Genomic DNA, 21,225 nt, shown 5'->3' on the forward strand with positions numbered 1-21,225 from the left:
CGTAGGTCGTTGAAGGACATTGCTGCACAGTGCACACTGACCTATGGAGACTTTTGGCGGCATATATCTGATGTTTAATTTCATGGAATAAAAAAGCATCTCCCACTCGTTACAAGTACATACGTATAACTGGTAGCAAAAGGCGTTTGTCTTTTTATCAGATGTGAATGCAAAGTTTTGTTTTGCAAATATTGGTTAGCAAAACGAATGACAAACAACCGAAACGCCGCAATTACACCTAGCTTCCACGTTTTTCCTTCCACGACTGCTGCAATTAGCCTTTTGCATGCAGTACTTTTACGTTTTATTCGTGTCACCTTGTGTCTGGACTGCTACTACCCGACGTCGTCACCCCACCTGCAGTATCCAGGAGCCGTTTCCGCTGAAGACGTAGCCGGCATGGATGAGGTGCCGGTGTCGCGTGAAGCTGGCCAGCATGTTCTTCAGACACTGCTGGAAGGTGTACACCTGCGGGTTGACCAGGATCTCCGCCACGATGTTCTCGCTGGCGAACTGGATTAGTCGTTCTCCTGAGGGGATGGGAGAGAAGGCGTCAGGTGGACGGTGTAATCATGTAATGTATTTTGGGGTACCTATGTGAAAGGGAAGGGTGCTGTGGTTTCGGTTGGTTGTCTGTGGCTTGTTTTGGTCTACAGAAGAAAAGTAATGTTAACGGATCCTTTGATAATAGATGGTAGTTTAACCCGCGCACCGACGGGGGTCTGCGCCAACTTCGTACCGACGGGGGGGGGGGCGGATGACCGCCCCCCCTGAGATCTCGAGAACGAAGCAAGATAGCGACAAGCGGTAAACGGCATCGGATACGCACGGTCAAGATCTACAATTTTTACTAAGGTCATTTTCAGGTCAGGTCAAAGATGACGTCACAGGGGTCGAAAAAGTCAAAATGGCGGCGCTGGATATGGAGAGAGTTTTTCTCGAATAACTTTCGAATTAGTCAAGATAGGAACAAACTAAGGGCAGCATCGTGATCCTCTCGTCAATCCGCATCGAATAATATATATATTGACCTCAAAAGGTCAAGGTCAAAGGTTGACCTCAGGTCACGTGACCTCGAGGTCATCATATATATCATTCGATGCGTCTTGACGAGCTGAACACAATGAGACCATCCACGCGTCTGTATCTTGTTCCTGTACGGAGTTATTGGCCAAAAACCTTTGGTGACCTTTGATGACGTCACATGACCTCACAGCTGCCCAACAGCAAAACAGACCTCAAGGTAGTGAAGGTTGATCGTATATGAAGTCATGTATGGTATATGGGGCCATTCCGACCCGTTTTAGTGGTAAAAACAGGGAGTTGATTTTTCCCCCATTGACTTATAATGGGGAGGTCGCGAAATTAACCTGACCTTAGGTCACCGATATCAAAATTCCGAGATATGCAAATTGTAGCTACTAATGACCTAATAACATCCTGCGACTTTCAAAGGCCTCCGACATCTACTGTAGCTCTGGCACGGTGACAAAGTTGCAAAAAAGTGACTTGAGGTTGGGTCATTCAAAGTGACCTGGTGACCTGACCTTGAAAGGTAGGAGGTTCAAACTTGCACACCATGTGTAAAATTGATGAGGGAATAGTCATACCAAATTTCGCGGCGCTACGCGCCGCGGTTTTCCCGCTATTCGCGAAAAACCTCAGGGGGGGGGGGGCGGATATCCGCCCCCCCCGTCGGTGCGCGGGTTAAAGATGATGTCAATTATTAATTGTCTCTTTATGATTATCAGGTCTATCCCATAGAATTTTGTAACCGTTTTTTCATAATGTTAAGCGCCGACGAGTGTATGCATTCAAAGACACGACACGAGTACCATTAGCTCGTCCGCAAGTTTCTCGCTTTTCCAGCTGAACGCTGCGCTCGATCCCAGCCCATATCTCCATGTGCCGCGAGCCTGAACCGCCCGCGGGCGACCCTAAACCACTACGCTTGGCGGCGCTCGTAAGCGACCGGTGTCAGCGATGGCAAATTTCACACCGTTCCCATAAAGTCGCAGAGCGGAGCGGTGATGGCGCTTGTCGTTCGGTGGTCCTCCCGGGGCTCGGTTGGGTTAGATTGACCGCCGAAGCACCTCTTCAGCAGCGATGGTGATTGGTGGGTATTGGTGAACGCTTCAGATGGTTTTGCTGTAGCTGTGGTGTGTATGAGATGGAGACTGTGCCGAATAGGCCGGAGCGACTAGATGAGTGTTTAGAACGGACGAGATTGGAATGAAAGCGATAAGGTATTTAGGTGCACTGGCAAATCCAAGGGCGAGGGTGCATTTCAGGTAAAGGCCCGATATCAATGAAACTTTGCTATTTTTGTAGAATGGAAAGAAAATTTAACCCTTTCTATGTGGAAAAGTTTGCTGAAAAACGTTCAGCAATTAATGTAGAATGGAAATCCGGAGAGTTTTTGGAATAATGAAATATTTTTGGGGGATATGCCCCCAGCTTCCGAGACGGCCTCTCTGGATCCGCCAATGTCCAGGTGATTTGACTGACTGGCGTACACGTAAGTGAACAATCATTTTAATATGACTAATCTTTTACCAGCCTGAAGCCAAAAAATATAGGTTATGCCTACAAGCTTCCAAAATTAATTTCATAGCTGCAATTTTATTTTATAAGCATTTTTAACGAATGCTTTCCTTATCCCGTGTAGCAATTTTCACCATGTCTACCGTTGCAATGAAATTAAAACAAGATGAATGAATCGTCTGCGTCACTCGAGGGACAAAATACCCATCTCCCTAATTCCAACGTTAAATTTCCATCGTTAAAAGAATTCAGCCGTCAACCAACCGTGTTCCAATTTTACGTCCCACATATGTCGTTGCTAAGTGCCAGCATGCCTGGGCGTCATGAATACTAAGCGGCTCTTTACATCGCCGCTGACGAGGTCGTTATTGCGCCAGTGGCGTCAGTAATTTGTCTACGCGCCTGCGGCCTGCCTCCGGCGACACTGGCTAGGTCGCGGCATTGATGGCCCGCTCAACGACCCGATAATCGCATGCTGGAGGCGCCCCTGCCCTGTTGGCACGTGGCCAAATCGATGCCAGAGGCTTGTCAGGAACGCAGATGAATGTATTTGCGTTAGCTGAGAGATGAAATGCTTTTATTGCGGATGGGGCGAATTGAACAGCAGAAATGTGAATCGTCCTGGCGTACCTAGGTAGTGTTCTGCAGTAGCAGTTGGTTGCCAGGTTTATCTGCATATTGATTGAAATATATGATATTTATGGAGAACAGAAATCCTTTCACTCTTCATTTCAGGGTCACTGGTGAGCAAAAAAGTTGGCAATCTGCGCTCATCCTGAGCCTCTCGTTTATCTTTTCACTGCTTCTGCCATTTCGTCTCCGTCTGAGTTTTCTTGCTCCTTCTCGAGTCGTGTGGCGCGACCAGCAAAACGCACGATTCCGTCTGGTCGCTCGATGGTCCTCACTTAGCGTCACTCGTCTGTCTGGTGCAGCAAATCAGCCAATCAGTCAGGACTGTCGCGCCTGCGATCCCTGCTTCAGTCTGCCTTGGTGGCCGACATCCGGGTCTCTCTCTCTTCCCCTCCCTCTTTCCCCTGAATGGCTGATGGCAGCCACCGGAGAGACACCCAGACACGCGGGAAACGGCAGAGGGAAGCCGGAAAAGCCCCGGAAATGAGCCGTGCCCCCATTCGGGGTCATCAACAAGGTCGCTAGTTTTTGTCGCGTCGACCAGATGGCGGCTGCCGCTGCTCATTTTCGGTGAGGAATTCTCCCCTCTAGCGGTGGCCAACTCACAATGGTAAGTGACAGGGGTTCGACACCAATCGGTCAGCTTGAGAGGATGTGGGAGGAAGACAGCGAAGAGGGAGGAAGTTGCAACGAAATTTGAGGATAGAGAAGAGAAGAGGTCGGATGAGAAGAGAAGAGGAGAGATGAGAAGAGAAGAGAAGAGAAGAGAAGTGATCGAAAGTGTGACCGTTCAGGCCTAGGCACGAAACCTGTCATCTCTGTGGCCACAGCCGTCCTACCTGCCGTCCCATCGCCCATCGCACGATTCGGGTCTCTGCATCTCTGTTCTTTTTTCTCTTTTATGCTGCCCATCGCTACACTGCACTTTTAGCTGACACATGTGCCGTGCTAAGCGCTTCAGCAGCGCTACCGTGCGGGGCGGGGTGGTTCCATGCCTCCCTCCTTAGGGCCGTTTTGGGTGTGTCATGTCGTGTCAACAACCCGTGTCCATTTGTCAAATCACGACACTGGCCACGAAATGAAACGTGGCCGACGGCCGTGGTTCCGTGATGTCTGCCCATCCGCAGCCGACTGCCAGACTGCTCGCTGGCGGTTTTAGCCTAAAATGGGCCTGAACACTGGTCGTTGGCAAAACTTGCAGCTCTGACTTCACTGACCTTATTTACGTAACGGGCCGCTATTTGGAGAGGAATGCAAGTAAAGGGGAAGGTCCATGACAGCGCTTATGATCCTATAATGACACTGGTGTAGACATGGTGTAAAATATGTTTTAGGCGGCACGGAAGTCCAAGGCTTTTAACGCCACACAAAAAGTCTTCCTTGAACTTCATTCAGTAATATCAGAAAGGATGGCTTTGCATTACATGTGTGTCCAACCGAGGCACACTTTTAAAATTACTTTTCTGTGGTAAAACATGTGGAACCTTTTACAGGCTCTGGTAAAAAATGTGTTTTCTTATAGCGTTTGAGTTGGTGAGGTAAGCAGAAGCTCATCAGCAAAACAATATGGATTAGACATTTGGTTCCTCAATCCTCTTGATCCATTATGTTGACATACTATTAAAAAAGTTACAGCGTTCATACGGGCTAGGTAACTGCCTAAATAGGATCACCCAGAAGCAATGCAGTGACAACCAAAACAGCCATATAACCGCACAGTGGTCCGTTGGCCCATTCTGCTGGTCCGTTGATCTATTTTGCTTGTCGTTTGGTTCAACCTGCTGATCCGTTATTTACCGATTACCATTTGGAATATAAGGCCTAAACAATGAGCACAACCAGGGCTGCGGAGTCGATGGATTTTCGGCGACTCCAACTCCGACTCCGACTCCGGCTTTCAAAAACCAGTTCCGACTCCGACTCCGACTCCGGGCAGAATTGCCGACTCCGACCGACTCCAACTCCCGACTCCGACTCCGCAGACCTAGCAGGGCTGCGGAGTCGACAGATTTTCGGTGACTCCGACTCCGACTCCGGCTCGGGTTTCTAAAATCGACTCCGACTCCGACTCCGACTCCGACTCCGCAGCCCTGAGCACAACCAAGCATGTGCAATTGAGACTGGACAGCCAAAAAATGCATTGCTATGTTTGCTTCTTGACTTATCATATGTCTTGTTACATGTCTTACAAGAACGACAAAGTCGCGTGCTGGCAATGATGTGCAAACGAGTGCAAATCTGAGTTCATTCTATTAGAAGGTTCCAGGACATGCAGATCTCATATTAGACGGTTATGTACGGTATTTATGAGATTAGTAATAACTAAAACTGAGTTTTGCTAGACGAAGTGCTATAAATGATGACCGGAAACACGTTTAATGGCTTTTCCCAAAGATCATGACCATTAATCACGCGTATAGCCTGTGTTTTCTTCCGTTTACGGACTTGGCATACAGCTACTGCATACTGCATAGTACTAGCTACATACTGCATTCATGACTTACCGAATTTGAACTGCTCTCCCTCCGGGTTGGCATCGATGAGGGCTTGCAGCTCCTGGCCCAGATCGACGCCGCACTGTCGCTGGTCCCATGATGAGAGACCTGCCGGAGAAATGGCACGTTCAGGTCAGCAAGAAAACTGGAAATCACCGAACGCCAACAGCAAGATCGACCATCGGCCTTGGCAAGATCAAGGCTATAGAACTCCAGGTAAGGACACCAGCCGTTTGACCTTGAACGCCGCCGGCCGGCCGATGACGTCATTGGAGGCAAGCCGGCTCGGCGGACACACAAGGCGAATGCATAACGGAGGGGCGTTGGAACGTTGCGGGAGCCGGGGAGATATTTTAATGTGGTTGTATACCACCATTGTTATGTTTATTGATCTACAGACTGCATTCTTTTAAACCTCGATGCACTCTAGGCCTGGATGGTTCGTACATTCGTGGAACGATCACCCCGTCCGAAGTCCGTGGTCGAAGCTGTCATAGTATTAAAGACACTAAGACGGGTGCAATAACGGCGATCCGATCCCGTCTCTGGCGAATCTAGAGGAGTCGTAAGGACCCAGGCCGAATCTGACCGTCTATTTTTAGGGAAACGGGGTGGGTGAATTGACAACCGATGGCTTAAGAGATAATGAGAAGAGATCCCGTCGTCGATTGTTGTTTGACAGACAACACATGTTGTACTGGACGTATGACCATCAGAGGTAATGCCTGAACGTAGGCAAGCATAATTGTTCTGTCATACTGTTTAGGAATATAAAATGGTAATGGAGATTATTGAGGATATGATCTCTACATTACAGGAATTCGCTAATTACTACGGCCCATAGGGGCACCGCCGGAGCTGTTGTTTTGCCATCGGTCCCAGGCAACTCCAGGGAGCTGCAGTACCCGGTGGCCAAAGCGGCCCACCTCGTCGACTCGCAGGTCCTGTGGGATTCCGTGATGCTTTAGTGCTTCACCCACAGAAGCACGGGCATAGCAGTAGGATGTGGGGCTAGATGTCTGTCCACCTCTTCATTGAAAGAACAACGTATACAGCGCCTGGTCCCGCCGAAGCTCGGTATCGACCGTGACTTATTCACAACTGGCGGATCCAGGAAGCGGTCTTGGACACTGCGGGGGCTTACCCCAAAAAGGTTTCTCGGAATTAATTTGAAAAAAAAACTCTGATTTCGATTCCTTGCGCACTGCTGTGCAGTGTGATTAACCAACATTTCCTCAGAAAAGTTGTGAAGTTTTCTTTGATTCTCGAAATGCGATTTCGGGCGCTGCCAATGTGGGGGAAGACATTTGCCCCAAATGCCTTCCCCTGGATCCGCCAGTGGGTTGCCCCACTCCGAGCTTGACTAAAACCATTTTCAAACCCCACCAGAAACCGATGGTAAGGTGAATTTAAATCCAATAACTCATCTCTGTCTGCCCGCCTAAATATGTATACAACACATGGTACGGCACCCGGCCCTGTCTGAGCTATGAGCCGATCGCGATATTTTCGGCTTTCCCCAACCCAAGCTCGATTAGGAACGTTCTCCTTCCCCACCCGATTGCTGATGTCAATTCAAATTCAATACCTCATCTCTGTCGGCCCGACCATAACCCATTCATTGCACATCCTTCAGCGCCCCGCCCCGCCAGAAGTATCCTAGCGCGCTGAGCAGTTGCCTCCAGCCGCGTCATCGCGAGGCCCCGCGCGACCCATAAATTAATACATTGCGCGAATAGCCGTGTCGCCCCCCTGGGCAAGATCCCAAGGAGCCTAGTTGATCCCAAGGACCTTAAACTATCTTAGAAGTTCCCACAACAGGGAAAACCAGGCAGCGAGAATTTGCAGCCTCCTCACGTCATTACATTTGTCTGAGGGTTGAATTTGTTCTTATAACCTTATGCTGAACGACGAGTGTTTAGTATGAGTTAAGGCCTGGCTACACTATGCGTTTTCTTCGTGCGTTTTTTTTGCGTGTTTGCGTGTTTTGCGTGATATCGTTCTAGAGAAAAGAACGATATTACGTTTTTGTGATGTTTTTCACCTTAAATTTTAGTTACATAACAGTTATATTAGCCTTTGTATATAACCAAAGTAAAAATTATATTGTTTTTAACTTTTTTCCTAGAATGATATTACGCAAAACACGCAAACCTGCAAAAACGCACGCAGCAAACGCATAGTGTAGCCAGGCCTTTATGATGAGCAAGTCGTGGATCACTGTCCCGGGTACACTGGTTTGTGAGATATCTTTTAATTACGTTAAAACTTAGTAACGTGATGTAGCTTGTTTAGCTCCTCATAAGCTTGTCTACAATGTTATCGCTTTTTCGGGAGCCGGAATTAGAAGCGCAAATATATTTTCCACTCATACTAAAACTTTAGTACAGGTGGAGTAGAACGTTTTTCATTGTTTTTGGGGGCTAGGTACGATCGTTTTGTCGTCTCGTAAACCTTCAGCTCGCCATGTTAGAAGCGTAAACTTTCATTGAGGACTTTTCGGCTGTTGCGGATCTCGCCTGTCCCTGAACTGGGCTCAGATGCGAGAGTGGTCAAATAATGGCTTTTGGAGAGACCGAGCTCAAAGGTCAACAGGCTTCCTCCCTCTCGATCGCACTCGGCCGGGAAAAGTTTGCCCGTGGAGGAACAGCGGCGCACCATGGTCGTGCGAGGTGGATGTTGGAATGGAAAATGCTTTTCAGCGAGTGCACCGTAGGAAAAGTTGGCACCGAAACTGACAGAATTCGTGTTGAAGGAGAGACATTGACCGAAATGCGTTTGGTGTTTGCTTTCGCACATGAATACGAGTAGAAGCAGAGTAGTTTACATGGCAAAAGAACTTCACACTTCTTTGACCAGCCTTCATTCATTTATTCATTCATTCAGGTGGTTCGTTCAGGTAGCTCTCACATCTGACTCTTGAACGTATTTATCCTATTTCCTCAACGGTGCTGCTGTATTGCCAGCGACAAACAAATGTTGGAGCGATTGCGTGATTGGTGTGCATAGCAAGATCAATAAATCAGAGTATGCCGCCTCAGAAGTGGCCATGTTTGAATGCTATGACGACCACATTCCTCGTTTCTCATTTTCAGTGTCACGACATAACATTTTCCAGGGGAAGCACTTCATGCTTGTAGTGCCACATCTTCTTTGGCATTCTTTTCCTCCCATTTGTGTCCCATTTCTGTATTTCATTTCAACATCTGGTTTCATCTAACCAAACCTTTTGTTCCTTTTGGCGGCAGCTATTCATCGAGATAAACTTTGCCTCGCAGTCAGCCGGTCGACTATACCTACACGCCACAGCACTCTGCTCGCCGTCTGTCCGGCTGCGTGTCGGTCGATACTCGGTTTGTCCGCCACCATTTCTCATCGGCAGTAATTAGTGACGTCATCAGTGGTGGCGCTAATTAATGGCGGCGAGCGGTGGCTTCTAATTGGCGAGCCAATGCCAGAAAGGTGTCGTGTTTTCCTGTCTTGGCTGAGCAGGATTGGAGCCTGCGTGCCTAGATGTGGGGAAGTTGTTTTCTAGGGTTCTTGTTTTGAAACTTGCAGGCATGCAGAAACATCCCACTTCACAGCGTGAAGCTAAATATGTTGAAATAGCTCAAAATTTCGTAAACCAAGCACGTCATTACTGTTTCATGTTAAAAGTAATTGAGTAAGCGGTTTATTTCTAAACTTAAGTTGCACATGAACTACAAGATAGGAAGCTCGAGTAAGAATGTGAGTTTCAATACTGGGACAATGCTGGGATAATGCAGAGAACGATTTGGTTGTAATAAATGCCCGGCAGGGATTATGCAATATGCATGGTCATCAAGGATAAGTCCGTTCGAACTTGAAACATATGTCTTCTGGCGCAGAGCCGTTATTTCAGTCAGGACTTTGGTTATCACAAATTATATGCACCTCTGTTTCAGGCATTGCTGGAAACGCCCGTCGGTGTTGAAACATATATTGAGCTAAAAATTCCACACAGCCGAAACACAGTGTCCATGATGGGTTGAGTTGATGTTGATGCTCCGACTGCTTGGAAACCTATAACACTCGTCACTGCATCCAATAGCTCAAACAAATTAGACCAAACCAAAAGCGCACTCAGCTTCCAGCCCCGGTATGACCGATCATGATCTTACCATGGCAGACTTATCTGTCCCATGGAATCCAGACCAAGCCAGTTTAGACTAGTTTCATCTTATGGCATCAGACACGGAACGGTACAGAATTTTGATATCGCTAAACGGACCCTGGTGTACCAGCGCGTCTGTCTCCGTTTCGAATCTAGGAGAGAAAAGAAGCAAGCGCTGCATTTGGATATGCTCAAGTTTGGAGGGATAAGCTCTACCTTGTGAGTTGATGCTATGAGTTGAATCGTCATTAAGGAGATTTGTCGAGCTAATCTCGTCGTGGACATGAGTTGGCGGATCCCCGCCTTCTTTGATGGAACTAGGAAAACCCAAGGCTGGCGCTAAATGGATTTAGGGAGTCCGAAGGCTTGTTCAGTGGATAAGAAAAGCAGTTTATTGGATTTGCTCGGACGGGATGGACGTTCTATGACATTTGTTGAATTTGAGAAACCATGGACTGTTGCCGCCTTCTGAAAAGTTTTCCGAAGTTTTTTGTGGTATTGCACCTGCCACAATAATCCCTGATGGTTTATGCTAACATAGATATAAGCAATAAGCATCCCTGATCGCATTTTATCGACTTTCCGACAGGCCAAGCAATTGTGCTCCGGCAGACAATCTCGGAGGTGGACCTAGTGGCCTCAGTTTTTACTACCGAATCCTTGTTCCGCTATTGTGATTGCCTGTTTTTGGTCGTTGGCTTGTGCCACTCGTTGTCCGAAAGGATGGCATTGAAGCCTCGCTTGGTGGAATAGGTGACCGGAGAAGTATTTGACGATTGACGACCAATTTCTCAACATCAACCATTCTAATAAGATCAACATCTGCCCAATCTGACAGACGTTTTTAGAAGAAACGCGAGCTAGCGTGCGAAGCTGAATTCCTATAGAAATACCTATAAAAATTCCTATAAAAATATGTATTTTGGAATTGCCCAGTTGCGTTTGAAGCTAGTGTAGCACTTTGATCTTGAGTTCATTTATGTTGGTTTTCTGTAATGGTTTTTAAGCTCCAACTTAATGGCTAATTGACTAAGTTTATTCAGCCGTAGTTGGCTTTTCAGTGATTTGACACTGCACGGAGACTTCGTTGATGAACATTTTGCAAACAAAAAGTTTGAAACAACGAAATGACAGCAGCCTTGATATAAAAACCCGAGCAAACTTATCCAATGGTGACCTTTTTAGCGCCAAGCCACCCATATGCCACTTTATGAATTATGTTTCCGGCGGAAATCTGCCATCTAACTAAAGCTTCTTCCTCGCCATGGCCAGTTTATGGGAGCGGCATATTTTCGCCCTAGCAACGGCCAACGCCGCTTGGGCAAAGCTGGCGATGGCGATAGCCTGCAATGGGCGGGCGGGCGGACGGCGGGAGGGTGGCCGTGGGGCGGGCGAGGCGGGCGGCGGGAGGGTGGCCGTGGGGCGGGCGGCGGTGGCGGGCGGCGGCGGCGCTGGCGATAGCGCCCGCTGCGCGGGGCGGGCGGCTCACATCTGACATTTGGTGTCGAGCTACTCGTTAGACCTGGCTCTATCGACCCTGCCGGACGGCCGAGCCGGCTGACTTTCCCGACGGGCCCGACCCGTCGGAGTGCTCCCAGACACCACCACTTCCGGCCGATGACCTTGACCTGACCCCTGGGCGAAGACGAGTGGCTCTCCTCACACGTTGGACGAGTCTGGTGCCGACGTGTATTGAGGCCAGTCTATTGGGAGGACGGGGATGTTCCGTGTTCGAGGGAACTGTGTTTGTGATCAAGTCTGTGATTGCTTTCCTGAAGACTTTCTGGTTGATATTATCCCGTGGCGTCTCGGGTGGAATTTCAGTGATCGATGGCGAGTCGATCTGTCTGGTAGGGTGGATTAGGTCAGGATTAGGTCAGCTACCAGTACCTGCTCATCCGATCCTCCTTTTTTTCTCATGTCTGATCATCTAAAGGAAGGGAGGGGGTCTAGACATCCCCTCGGGGCGTGTGGCTCATTAACCTCACAGACGGCCTGTTCCCACCCTCTGCCTGGAGAGAGGATGAGAGTTGGGTCGTTGACCCCGGATTTTCGTCTGCCTGAGCTGTGATTGGTAGGTCAGTAACAGTCGCTGGTTGACATCACATCACACGGCGCCTGTATTACATCGAGTAAGCGATGGATACACAATGCCCACGGATTTTATCAAATGTCATATGCTTCAACCTGTCATATGATGACAGGTTGAAGAGCCGTAAGTATGTCACATGTCGATGCCATTTTCATATGGTAAGCTAGCAATATAAGATGAAGTATGATAACATGCTATGAAGAACCAATTCAGGATAGTCTAATCCAACGCGTTTCATTCCACTAGAGCTAACGCTCGCCAACACATGCTTACACATGACACACAACGGACGACACCCAGTACGATTCTGTCATCGATCCGAGTCATCTGATTCGCGACAGAGAGAAATAGCGTGCAGCGATTACTTTCCACAACTGCCAGGGAATGAAGATCGGCATGGTGCCGTCCTGCAGACCGATGAACCGTGTGACCTCCGCTGTCGGCAACGGCAGCATGACAGAACGACGATATTGCGTCGGAAAATGAAATTGGAAAACGGTAGAAACTTGACCCGGTGAGAAAGGTTTCGATTTGGGCGGAGATGAGTTCGTGAAGGAAAGGTTGTTGGGTGGTGTCTGAGAAAGAAATCAGTTGTTTCGAGCTGAACAAATTTGCGCTGTTTATCCAAGGTTAGTTTCTGAAAATAAACGGATCAGTGTTGTTACAACTACCAGTCTCTTCCGATCTAGGTATTCCATTTGAATCTGAAGCAATGTTTTGACAACTAGGTAGTTTCTGAAAGAAACGGATCAATGTAACAACTACTAGTCTTGTCCGATCTGTTCCGTTTTAATCTTCAGCAATGCTTTGACAGTATTTCTATCAAAGTGCAGGGAATTATATGCTGCTTGTAGTTTATACTATTCCGGCTAGATCTCATTTCAGATGTAAGCCTTAGACGTTGCATGCAGTACCGAAACACCACCGTTGCACCGTTGACCGTTTATTGCTGGCCAGGTAACGGTACGGAATGTTGGGCTTTGTCTAACATTTGTCGCTAGTAAGGGCGACTTCCCGTGTCATAACAATCAAACCCAATAAAGCGATAGTGACGTCCGCTCGTAGCTCGCACACTTTTTTAAATGAATACCCTCTGGATCCAATCGTATGAGTGGTACCGTATAGCCAGTCGATCTGACTTACTCTTGCTCAGTAACTATTTGTACGAGTAGCCAGGTAACTATACCTGTACCTAATTTCCTATGGGTGTAATTATAGCTTTACCCAGTCACCGAATTCGGTTGCAATTGGCATCCATACATGACGATCATTTGCGCAGTGTGCGATAAGATCATTCAAAACCAAAATTCAATCATCGAGCGCGACCGCCATTCGCACGTGTGGTAGCCGCTGGAATACAATCTTCCAAGAGCGGTCACAATTCGTAACCCTGACGGTCGCCGCGGTGACCTATCGGTCAGTCGTCGGCTCTGGGTCAGACCGCTCTGAGGCTGATGGATGACCGCGAGCTATCGGCCCTTTCAAGTGCCGCCGCGCCGGAACCGAGGCCTTTTGATCTCGCCGCGGCTCTCCGCTGCGGTGCTCCACTATATATCGGCCAGCGGTCTGACCGTTCAGCCTCACTGGCGCCAAACCTCGCCGGCATTTGGCGCGAAAACGCTGCCGCCGGAAAAGGTAGAGTTAGGAGAGTCGACGAGAGGAATGTGATTGTTTCAATGCTCAATTGATATTGAAATTGGTGGCAGACATTGGAGTGGGGTTGCAGTTCGAACATTAATCTAAAATACGTTGATCGTTCCAGAGTCCTATATACAATCCCTTTTCCTTTTCTCTTTTGCTCTCACTCTCTCTCTCTCTCTCTCTCTCTCTCTCTCTCTCTCTCTCTCTCTCTCTCTCTCTCTCTCTCTCTCTCGCTTTCTCTCTCTCTCTCGCTCTTTTCTTTCCTTTCAGCTTCAGAAGTGGTATCTACTTATTGACTATAGATACTACATCTTATAAGTGCATTCAATATTCATTGAACTCTTACATCAAAATCACCACCAACATCGATAATCATAACGGCACTCTCCTTCATCAACATGTCTGAGGGGCCGCGTTTGTTTTATCCAAACTGTAGCTACATTCTACCAGAACTTTGACCGAGTTTTCATCCGGGCCCCTGGATAAGGCTCCAAATAGCAGAGTTGACACGCTCTCTAGCAGGCTACTTCGGTGTCTGATATTCACCAGCCGGGCAGCGTCAGCCCTCATTGTAGGCCATATCCGTTAATTCTAGCTGAAAGTGCTCGTAATCTAGCAGCACCAGACAAGGTAGACATTGCATGGGAAGTGTATTTCATACAGATCCCATTTGGACGAAAATTGGACACTGTATATAACCACGCTAGTGAACTGTCGGGTCACTGGTGTCTGAAAGGTATTCAGAATTCGTCCAGACGTCTATTCGGAGTAGAGCAATAACCCAAGTTCCAACCTACGATTATATTTCGTTTTCAGGGTTCAGCTGCCCTCTCAGTCAAAGCAAACGTCAGTCTTCCTTTTGTCAATATCACCCTCTCGGTAGTCGGTGGGGTTGGACTTCGAGAAACCAGCCGCAGACACAACCATACTGTGACAGGTCAAACTTAACTCAAGCTTTGACCCAAAACCTAACCGAAATGCGAGCTTGAATGAGCTTCAACCCGAACCGGAAGTCAAATCCGAGCTCGGATCAAAAGCGAGCTGAGATTGAGCGCCCTATAGTTATATCATCAGGGCTCTGGCCTCTGGGTAAGCCTGGCCGTTAAGCTGACTTAAATGGCTTTCAGGGCCAGCCACTAGGTATTCGAGGCTAAAATCATTGGCGGTGAGTGGTGGGTGGGGTGAAACTAGCGTGTTATGGTGGGCGGTGGTGAAAACTAGCTGGGCAGTGGGCGGAGTGTAGCTAGCTGAGCGGTGGGCGATGGGGTGGTAGGCGTTGGGCGGAGTTTAGCTATCTGAGCGGTGGAGGCTAGTCTAGCTAGCTGGGGTGGGCGGTGGGTGGAGTGAGCTAGACGAGCAGTGAGTGGTGGGCGGTGGGTTTCCTCTCTCAGTTTCTCAGTTTCCACTGAAGAGTCCCGGGTGACTGGGCGCTGTCCAGTTTAGTTATCTCGATCCAGCCGGACTGTGGGCGGTGCTTCCAAAAATAAGTGTCTGGCGTCGGGCGGTGGCTCTGGAAAGGCCATCGGTCGGATGGGGACCGAGACTGGTGGGCGGTGTTGAAAGCCTGGTGTCTAGTGTGACGGGCTGGCCGTGACTGGTCGTGACAGCTGTGGTTGTTTGTTTTGTTTCCAGCGGTGCTCTATCTGTCAGTATTTGTGTTCCATCTGTACTCTATCGGTGATGTTGCCCTATAGTTGACCGCACGTGAACCTGGACAGCGTTGACTTATGACCATATGGCTAATAGCTCTACCACAAGGATGGATGGCAGTCTATGATCTAACTTTTGACCCCACATAGGACTTGAACTCTGATGAACTCTGCCCGGCTCTTCACTGTGTTGGATGCAGTCGTGGTTATCATTTTTTCCTGTGGGATTCATGCCACCATGCATGATCTCACATAAAACTTATGTTGCATACTCGTTTTTAATGCTGACTTACCGAACGCTGCTTTCGTTGTGAAACAATATTTCATAAGCAGTAGAAGAGTCCTGAGGTCAGGATCCTTGGGTTCCTAGCGGGATGCCTCAAGCTACCGACACTTTCCCGGGCCAAGAGTTGAAGTGAGCTCCATGTGCCAGGAGTTGATGCGAGTTTCATGTGTCAGGGGTTGTTGTGAGTTTCATGTGTCACGTTTTGATGTGAGAGTTTCTGTGTCAGGAGTTGATGTGCGAGTTTCTGTGTCAGGAGTTGGAGTGAGTTTCATGTGCCATGATTTGAAGTGAGTTTCTGTGCTAAAAGTTGATGTGAGTTTCATGTGCCGAGGAGGTGATGCGATTGTCATGTGCGAGGAGTTGATGTGAGTTTCATGTGCCAGGAGTTGATATCAATTTCATATGTAAGGAGTTGATACGAGTTTCTGTGCCAGGAGTCGATGCGAGCTCCATGTGCCAGGAGTTGATGCGAGTCTCAAGTGCCAGGAGTTGCTGTGAGTTTCATGTGCCAGGAGTCGATGTGAGCTTCATGTGCCGAGGACTAGGAGGTGATGTGAGTTTCATGTGCCAGAATTTGCTGTGGGTTTCATGTATCAGGAGTTGGCCTGAGCTGTATGTCCATGTGAGTTCGATGTGCCGCGGTCCCGGCGGGCGGCGGCACCGGAGCTCTCTCCACCCAGCTCAGACAGGCCATTCCTGGGATCGGCGCCGCAACCCATGTTGTCAGGCGGTGGCGGATCGATAACACCAGCCGCTCCCGCACTCTACCCGCCTCCTCCCACACTCTACCTGCTCTCTCCAGAGGAGCGCGAGTCTCGACACGACGCTAAAGGTCACGCTGGAAGGCTTCTGAGTGAAGTCTCGCCGTGTGACCTTCCCCGCAGCCCTATCTCGCCTCCCCCGCATCCCCTCCCCTCCCCATAGCCCCCGGGACAGATCGGTCGCTTGGTTTGCGGCTCTGATTCGGAAAGTCACCAATCAGTGGTGGTGTTATTGCGCCGTTTTGTGACGTGTCGTGGGCACACTTCCGGTGATGGATTGTTCGCGCTTGTAACGGTGTACGCCCATTTTCGCTCCAAATCGTTCAGGCATGTGAACTATGGTGTATGCTTGGCTAATGTGGCAGGGAAAGTGAACCGCTAGCTTGCACACCGATTGGAGCTGGAAGCAATCAACATTTTTCACCTGTCATGGAATGCATCGTCTGGCAGGAAATGGTTTTGTACCCAGCTATTCCAAGCAACGGAATCATAACATTATATTTGGCCGGTGAAATGGTTTTCTCCATATCAAGTTGTATTTATAACTCTCTCATGGCTGGTATCTCATACCCCGGGGTGGATCGTTTTCAACTAATAATGGAAATAATCTATGTAATTAGTGCGTGTAGCATGATCTTCTCTCCCCTTGCGTCATCACACCGTAGCAATTATCATATGATGAATATATTATGTCCGAAATCCCTAGGCGCGAATATTTCCTGTTCGCTCTTGAAAAGAACTCCAAAGAATCAACAGACTGACAGAATAGGATAACAACGATAAAACTTCTCGTGAGAAGCCCTGATAGTTCACCTGCTATTTTTAAAACAACCGGTAGCGTCTATCAAATGCCAGTGAACGCTACATTTACAGTCAGGACAGCGCTATTATTGTGTTAAAGAGGCTCCGTTCAATACAATCTCCGACCCAGCACAGCGGCGACCTCTGAATTTGGGGACCACTCGGTGTAGATGAGCGTGGGCCAGCATCGCCTTTACGCCGCACAGGGGTGTCGTTCCGGGTCATTTGCCGGCGGTGCGGGCGGAACAAAAACAGCTCCTGATGCGCCCCGGCTGCTCCGCGACGCATCCAGGAAGATAGGCGGTGGGGAGGGGGAGGGGGGTCAGCGCTCGGGCAGGGGGATCGGTCAGGCGAGGTGTTTGAATGCTGGTCACGCCCGGTTACTTGGCCAGAAGCCATTTCTGGCTCGCGGGGAGGACGACACTGGGTTGACGGAAAACGGAGAGTGGGAAATGAGACCACGTGAGTGCGTGGTTTGCGAAGGCAATGACTGCGCCTGGTTATGCTGATTTTAATTTTCAGGTTAGTGCTGTGCCGTAATTTGTCACGCTGAAGTAATTGCATTTACCGAATTTTCACAACATCTCAAAGGTACCATTTCTACCAAATTTAATCATTTTGCTTCACAATATGTGCAAAATACCATTAATGCAACATTAAGCAATGCGAGATATACGAGATCGAGTAAAAATGTATTAGGTAATGTTCTTGTGCTAATGCGATGCGTGTGTATGACGTTCTGGTACTTTTATCCTCACCTGAGCTCATTATAGAGTCGATGCATGTTTCACCCGTACGATGGAGAGCAGTTGTCCTGGATCTGAAAGGGTATCGCCCAGCTTGTGTTTCTCAACAATCATCTAAATGAAGTGAAGCATCATGTTACTCCACATTGCGTCAATTATTTTACCCTTCTCATAGTTATGCTAATATTTGCTGAATATCCGGACAATTATTTTCTAAGTAAATTTCTTATCAACAATTTGTCGGTGTTGTTACAAAGGAGAACATCAATCTAGCAATAAGGATAGGGCCAGCATTAGGACTGGGGAGCTTTTCCACATTCGAACTTTTTTTACTGAATACACATTTCCTGAGCCATGGACAGACACACAACACCTAGTTTGTAGATGTTTCATGACCAGGATTTGTTAATGAGGCATGTTTTCGTCATTCCTTACCAGAAAAACCTTCAATCTGATTCGATCACCATTCATTTATCATCATTCAGAGTTCAAGCCACTGTAACGGCCGTTCAATTCCATACGATTGGCCAGGCGGGTGTCATCAGTGTCAGGTTAATGTCTGTTCGACGCCGAGACTACCAGTTTCTTCTTCATATTGAATGGAAACGATCGGGTTCTGGGCTATTTTGTCCGCCGGCTGCTGCCCAGGACCAAAGTCTGATTCATCTGGGTAATCTGAGTTCCGATTTAGTCATCTACTGACCGATTTAGCATAATATATTCATAACTCCGCAACAGTGATGCGTTATTCGTCTCACCCTCCTTTATTGATGTCATTTATCCTCTACAAAACTTTTTATCAATCATACTTTCAATTCTTCATAAAGTCACTTTATCAATGTCTCTCTTGCTTTTTAACCTTTCTTCCCAACTCACTTCTTTCATTGCTGATGCCGTTTCCCGCGATTTTTTCCTTTATTGCCTTTTCTCAACGGACCTACTCCTATGTGAAATATTTCCGCATTTTTCTCTAAAAAACAGACTTTACTCATTTTCTTACTTATCTTTTTCCTCTAGAGTTTCGGTCCTATCCAGATTCTGATTATTCCATCTACCACACATCCGTTGTACGGTCCTTCTTCCACCACTTATCCATCCCCATTCGGCTGGGCGGCGACAATGAGGGCGACTCTGGCGTCACATGTGCCCCCAGCGGGCGGCGCCGACCTCTGAGAGGTCCCCTGCCTCCCCCGGGAGGGACGGGTAAGGGGAGGGGGAGGGACTGACGCAGTGCAGGGCCGTCTGGCTTCCAGATCCTCCCCATGTGACGCGTGCCAGCAGCTCCCTGTCCGCCCTCATGGTCAAAATGATGGAATATCGGAATATCGTGATGTGAAAGTTACTTTTTCGGTTATAGAATGAAGGCACAATGGGACTGGTATATGCCGACCACGCATCACAACACACATTTCAAGTATATGTAAATTGTTGCCGTGCTTATGCAATGAGAATCAGCACTTTAACTGTGCATTTCGAAGTTAAGTCTAGGTATACTGTACGTAAAGATAACTGATTTTTGAATAGCATGAGTGTTACAAGTGAAATTTATTGAATCTTACAGTTTAAAGAACTCTGCACACTGTATAGCTCCTGTTCAATCTAATACGCCGCCTGCTGAACAACGCTGTGGTACGTTTTCACTGGCTGGGGACGTGTCGGATGGCGCGGTCTGAGGAGATTTGTGACCCACCAGGGACGGAAATCGACTGCCTTCAGTCCAGCGCCTGAGGTGTTTTTCACCGTTGACGCGTCTCCACTTCTCTAGGAAACCTCATCACCTTGAGCTGGTGCCGAAACGTGTGCCAATAAAATTTCAGCGCGGTATTTATAGCTTTGAAAAGCTGTGAGCGGGGTTCGCCGTCGCCCGGCGTCGCATTTCTTACGGAATGGTCACCCACGATTTCCACGTGCCAGTGTGGAGTTCTAGAAGTTTCTCAGGGGGTCATGAGCCGCTAACACTTCAATTCCCAGCGGCTCTGGCCATGAATACGAAATTGGCGATCTTGCCAAGTCATATTGCCACAGAAAGTGTGGAAGGGGCGGCCTGGAGATAGCACGATCGCTCGGCGGCTGTCGCCAGACGTAAAACCTCTGGCGGATTTACGGGAAATAAATGTGGAAAATATACGAAAGCATAGGGAAATCTATGGTCGTCGGGGGATCTTGCGGTAAAGCTCGGCGCCAGCGCAGCGCCAAAGGACGGATGATATTCATCTTGCTGGCTCAAATGCATGCTTTTACATACGGCTTAAATTGATGCCATTTATCGTTTCACTGAGCTTTCTGGAAATAAATATGCAATATGGGGGCGTATTTTATTATTTGTTTTGGCTGAGCTGGCAGGCAATATCAGGTTAACACTATGCACTGAGTGTAAAACTCATGCTTATCAAAGAACTCCATACTGCCACCTCTAACATCTGACATTCTATATTTGTTTGTGCGCATATTCATGTGCACAACGAGCCGGTGCATTCCTGAACAACTTGTGTGATGTGCTGAGACGTTGTTAGCCTTTCAGTTCTCGGGCAAGGTGATTTAATGCGTTATTTTCTCATTTTCTACAGACGTTTCCCTACTTGTCAAAAGCCAGACAAAACTTATCCTCTTTAAGAAATTCACCACATTCAGTTAAGTTTTGTCAGGTCTGTTTCTTGGAGCATTCATTGATGCATGCTATGTTGCAAAAAGGGACAGTCGGTATTCTGATGGTGTGTCAGATCAGGCCTGTTAGCTCATTCTCGTTTCAGTGAGCTGTTTCGATGCGTTTTACATGCCTGCTGTATACCATGGCATCTTATTATTTCAAGTGAAACTTCAGGGCTTACATTGACGCGCGCGCCCTTAACAGTTCTAAACGTTTATCATGAAAGGATGGCAATGAAATGCAAATATATGCCGCGTAGAAAGCTAGAAATGCCGTCTCACTTAGAGGCTAGAGGCGACCACATCCTGTGCATCTTTTCCCTTTTTTATGAAGCTTTCAAATTAATAGCGGCTCCTTTTATTAATTTCAAAGTATTTGCCTCTACCACCAGGCACGGGTTCTTGTGGTTGTTTGTTGTCTGTGCATCAGCCAGAGTGCAACGGTTTGTGTGAGTAATGACCTTGTTATGACAGCCACGAATTCAATGGCTCCAAGCCGCTTGGTCCATTGCTATATCGTGAATGTCTTCAGGTGAATCAGAACCTGTCTACTTTCTCGTTGTGTGAAGCAGATTGCGCTATTGATAATGCCATTTGTCACGTAGAGTAGGACTGGTTTGTTTTCAATGCCCGCGCCCAACGCAGCTTCGCCTGGCTTCAGAACACTACGAGGGTAGGCTGTCCCGCAGTACCGCACCGTTCGGCGGGCCAGCCTAGCTATCAGGCGGCTAGTGCTGCTGCCATCTATGAGGAGTTTCTCGAACTAATATCAGCCGGGCGCACAGATCGCTGCAATCTA

General features: G+C 48.1%; 1 protein-coding gene across 1 annotated transcript in view; it reads right to left on the reverse strand.

The window, feature by feature from the left end:
* The window catches only part of LOC122378236 (microtubule-associated protein futsch-like), a 54,482-nt gene that overhangs the window by 19,497 nt on the left and 13,760 nt on the right, over positions 1-21,225 (reverse strand). Inside the window, exons 2-3 of the mRNA XM_043359067.1 lie at positions 5,679-5,777; positions 358-530 (exon numbers count right to left, since the gene is read on the reverse strand). Coding sequence (XP_043215002.1) covers positions 358-530; positions 5,679-5,777 — 272 coding nt within the window. The remainder of the gene's footprint in view (positions 1-357; positions 531-5,678; positions 5,778-21,225) is intronic.

This window comes from Amphibalanus amphitrite, unplaced genomic scaffold (assembly GCF_019059575.1).
Source record: "Amphibalanus amphitrite isolate SeventyFive unplaced genomic scaffold, NRLGWU_Aamphi_draft 000007F_arrow, whole genome shotgun sequence".
NCBI lineage: Eukaryota > Metazoa > Arthropoda > Thecostraca > Balanomorpha > Balanidae > Amphibalanus > Amphibalanus amphitrite.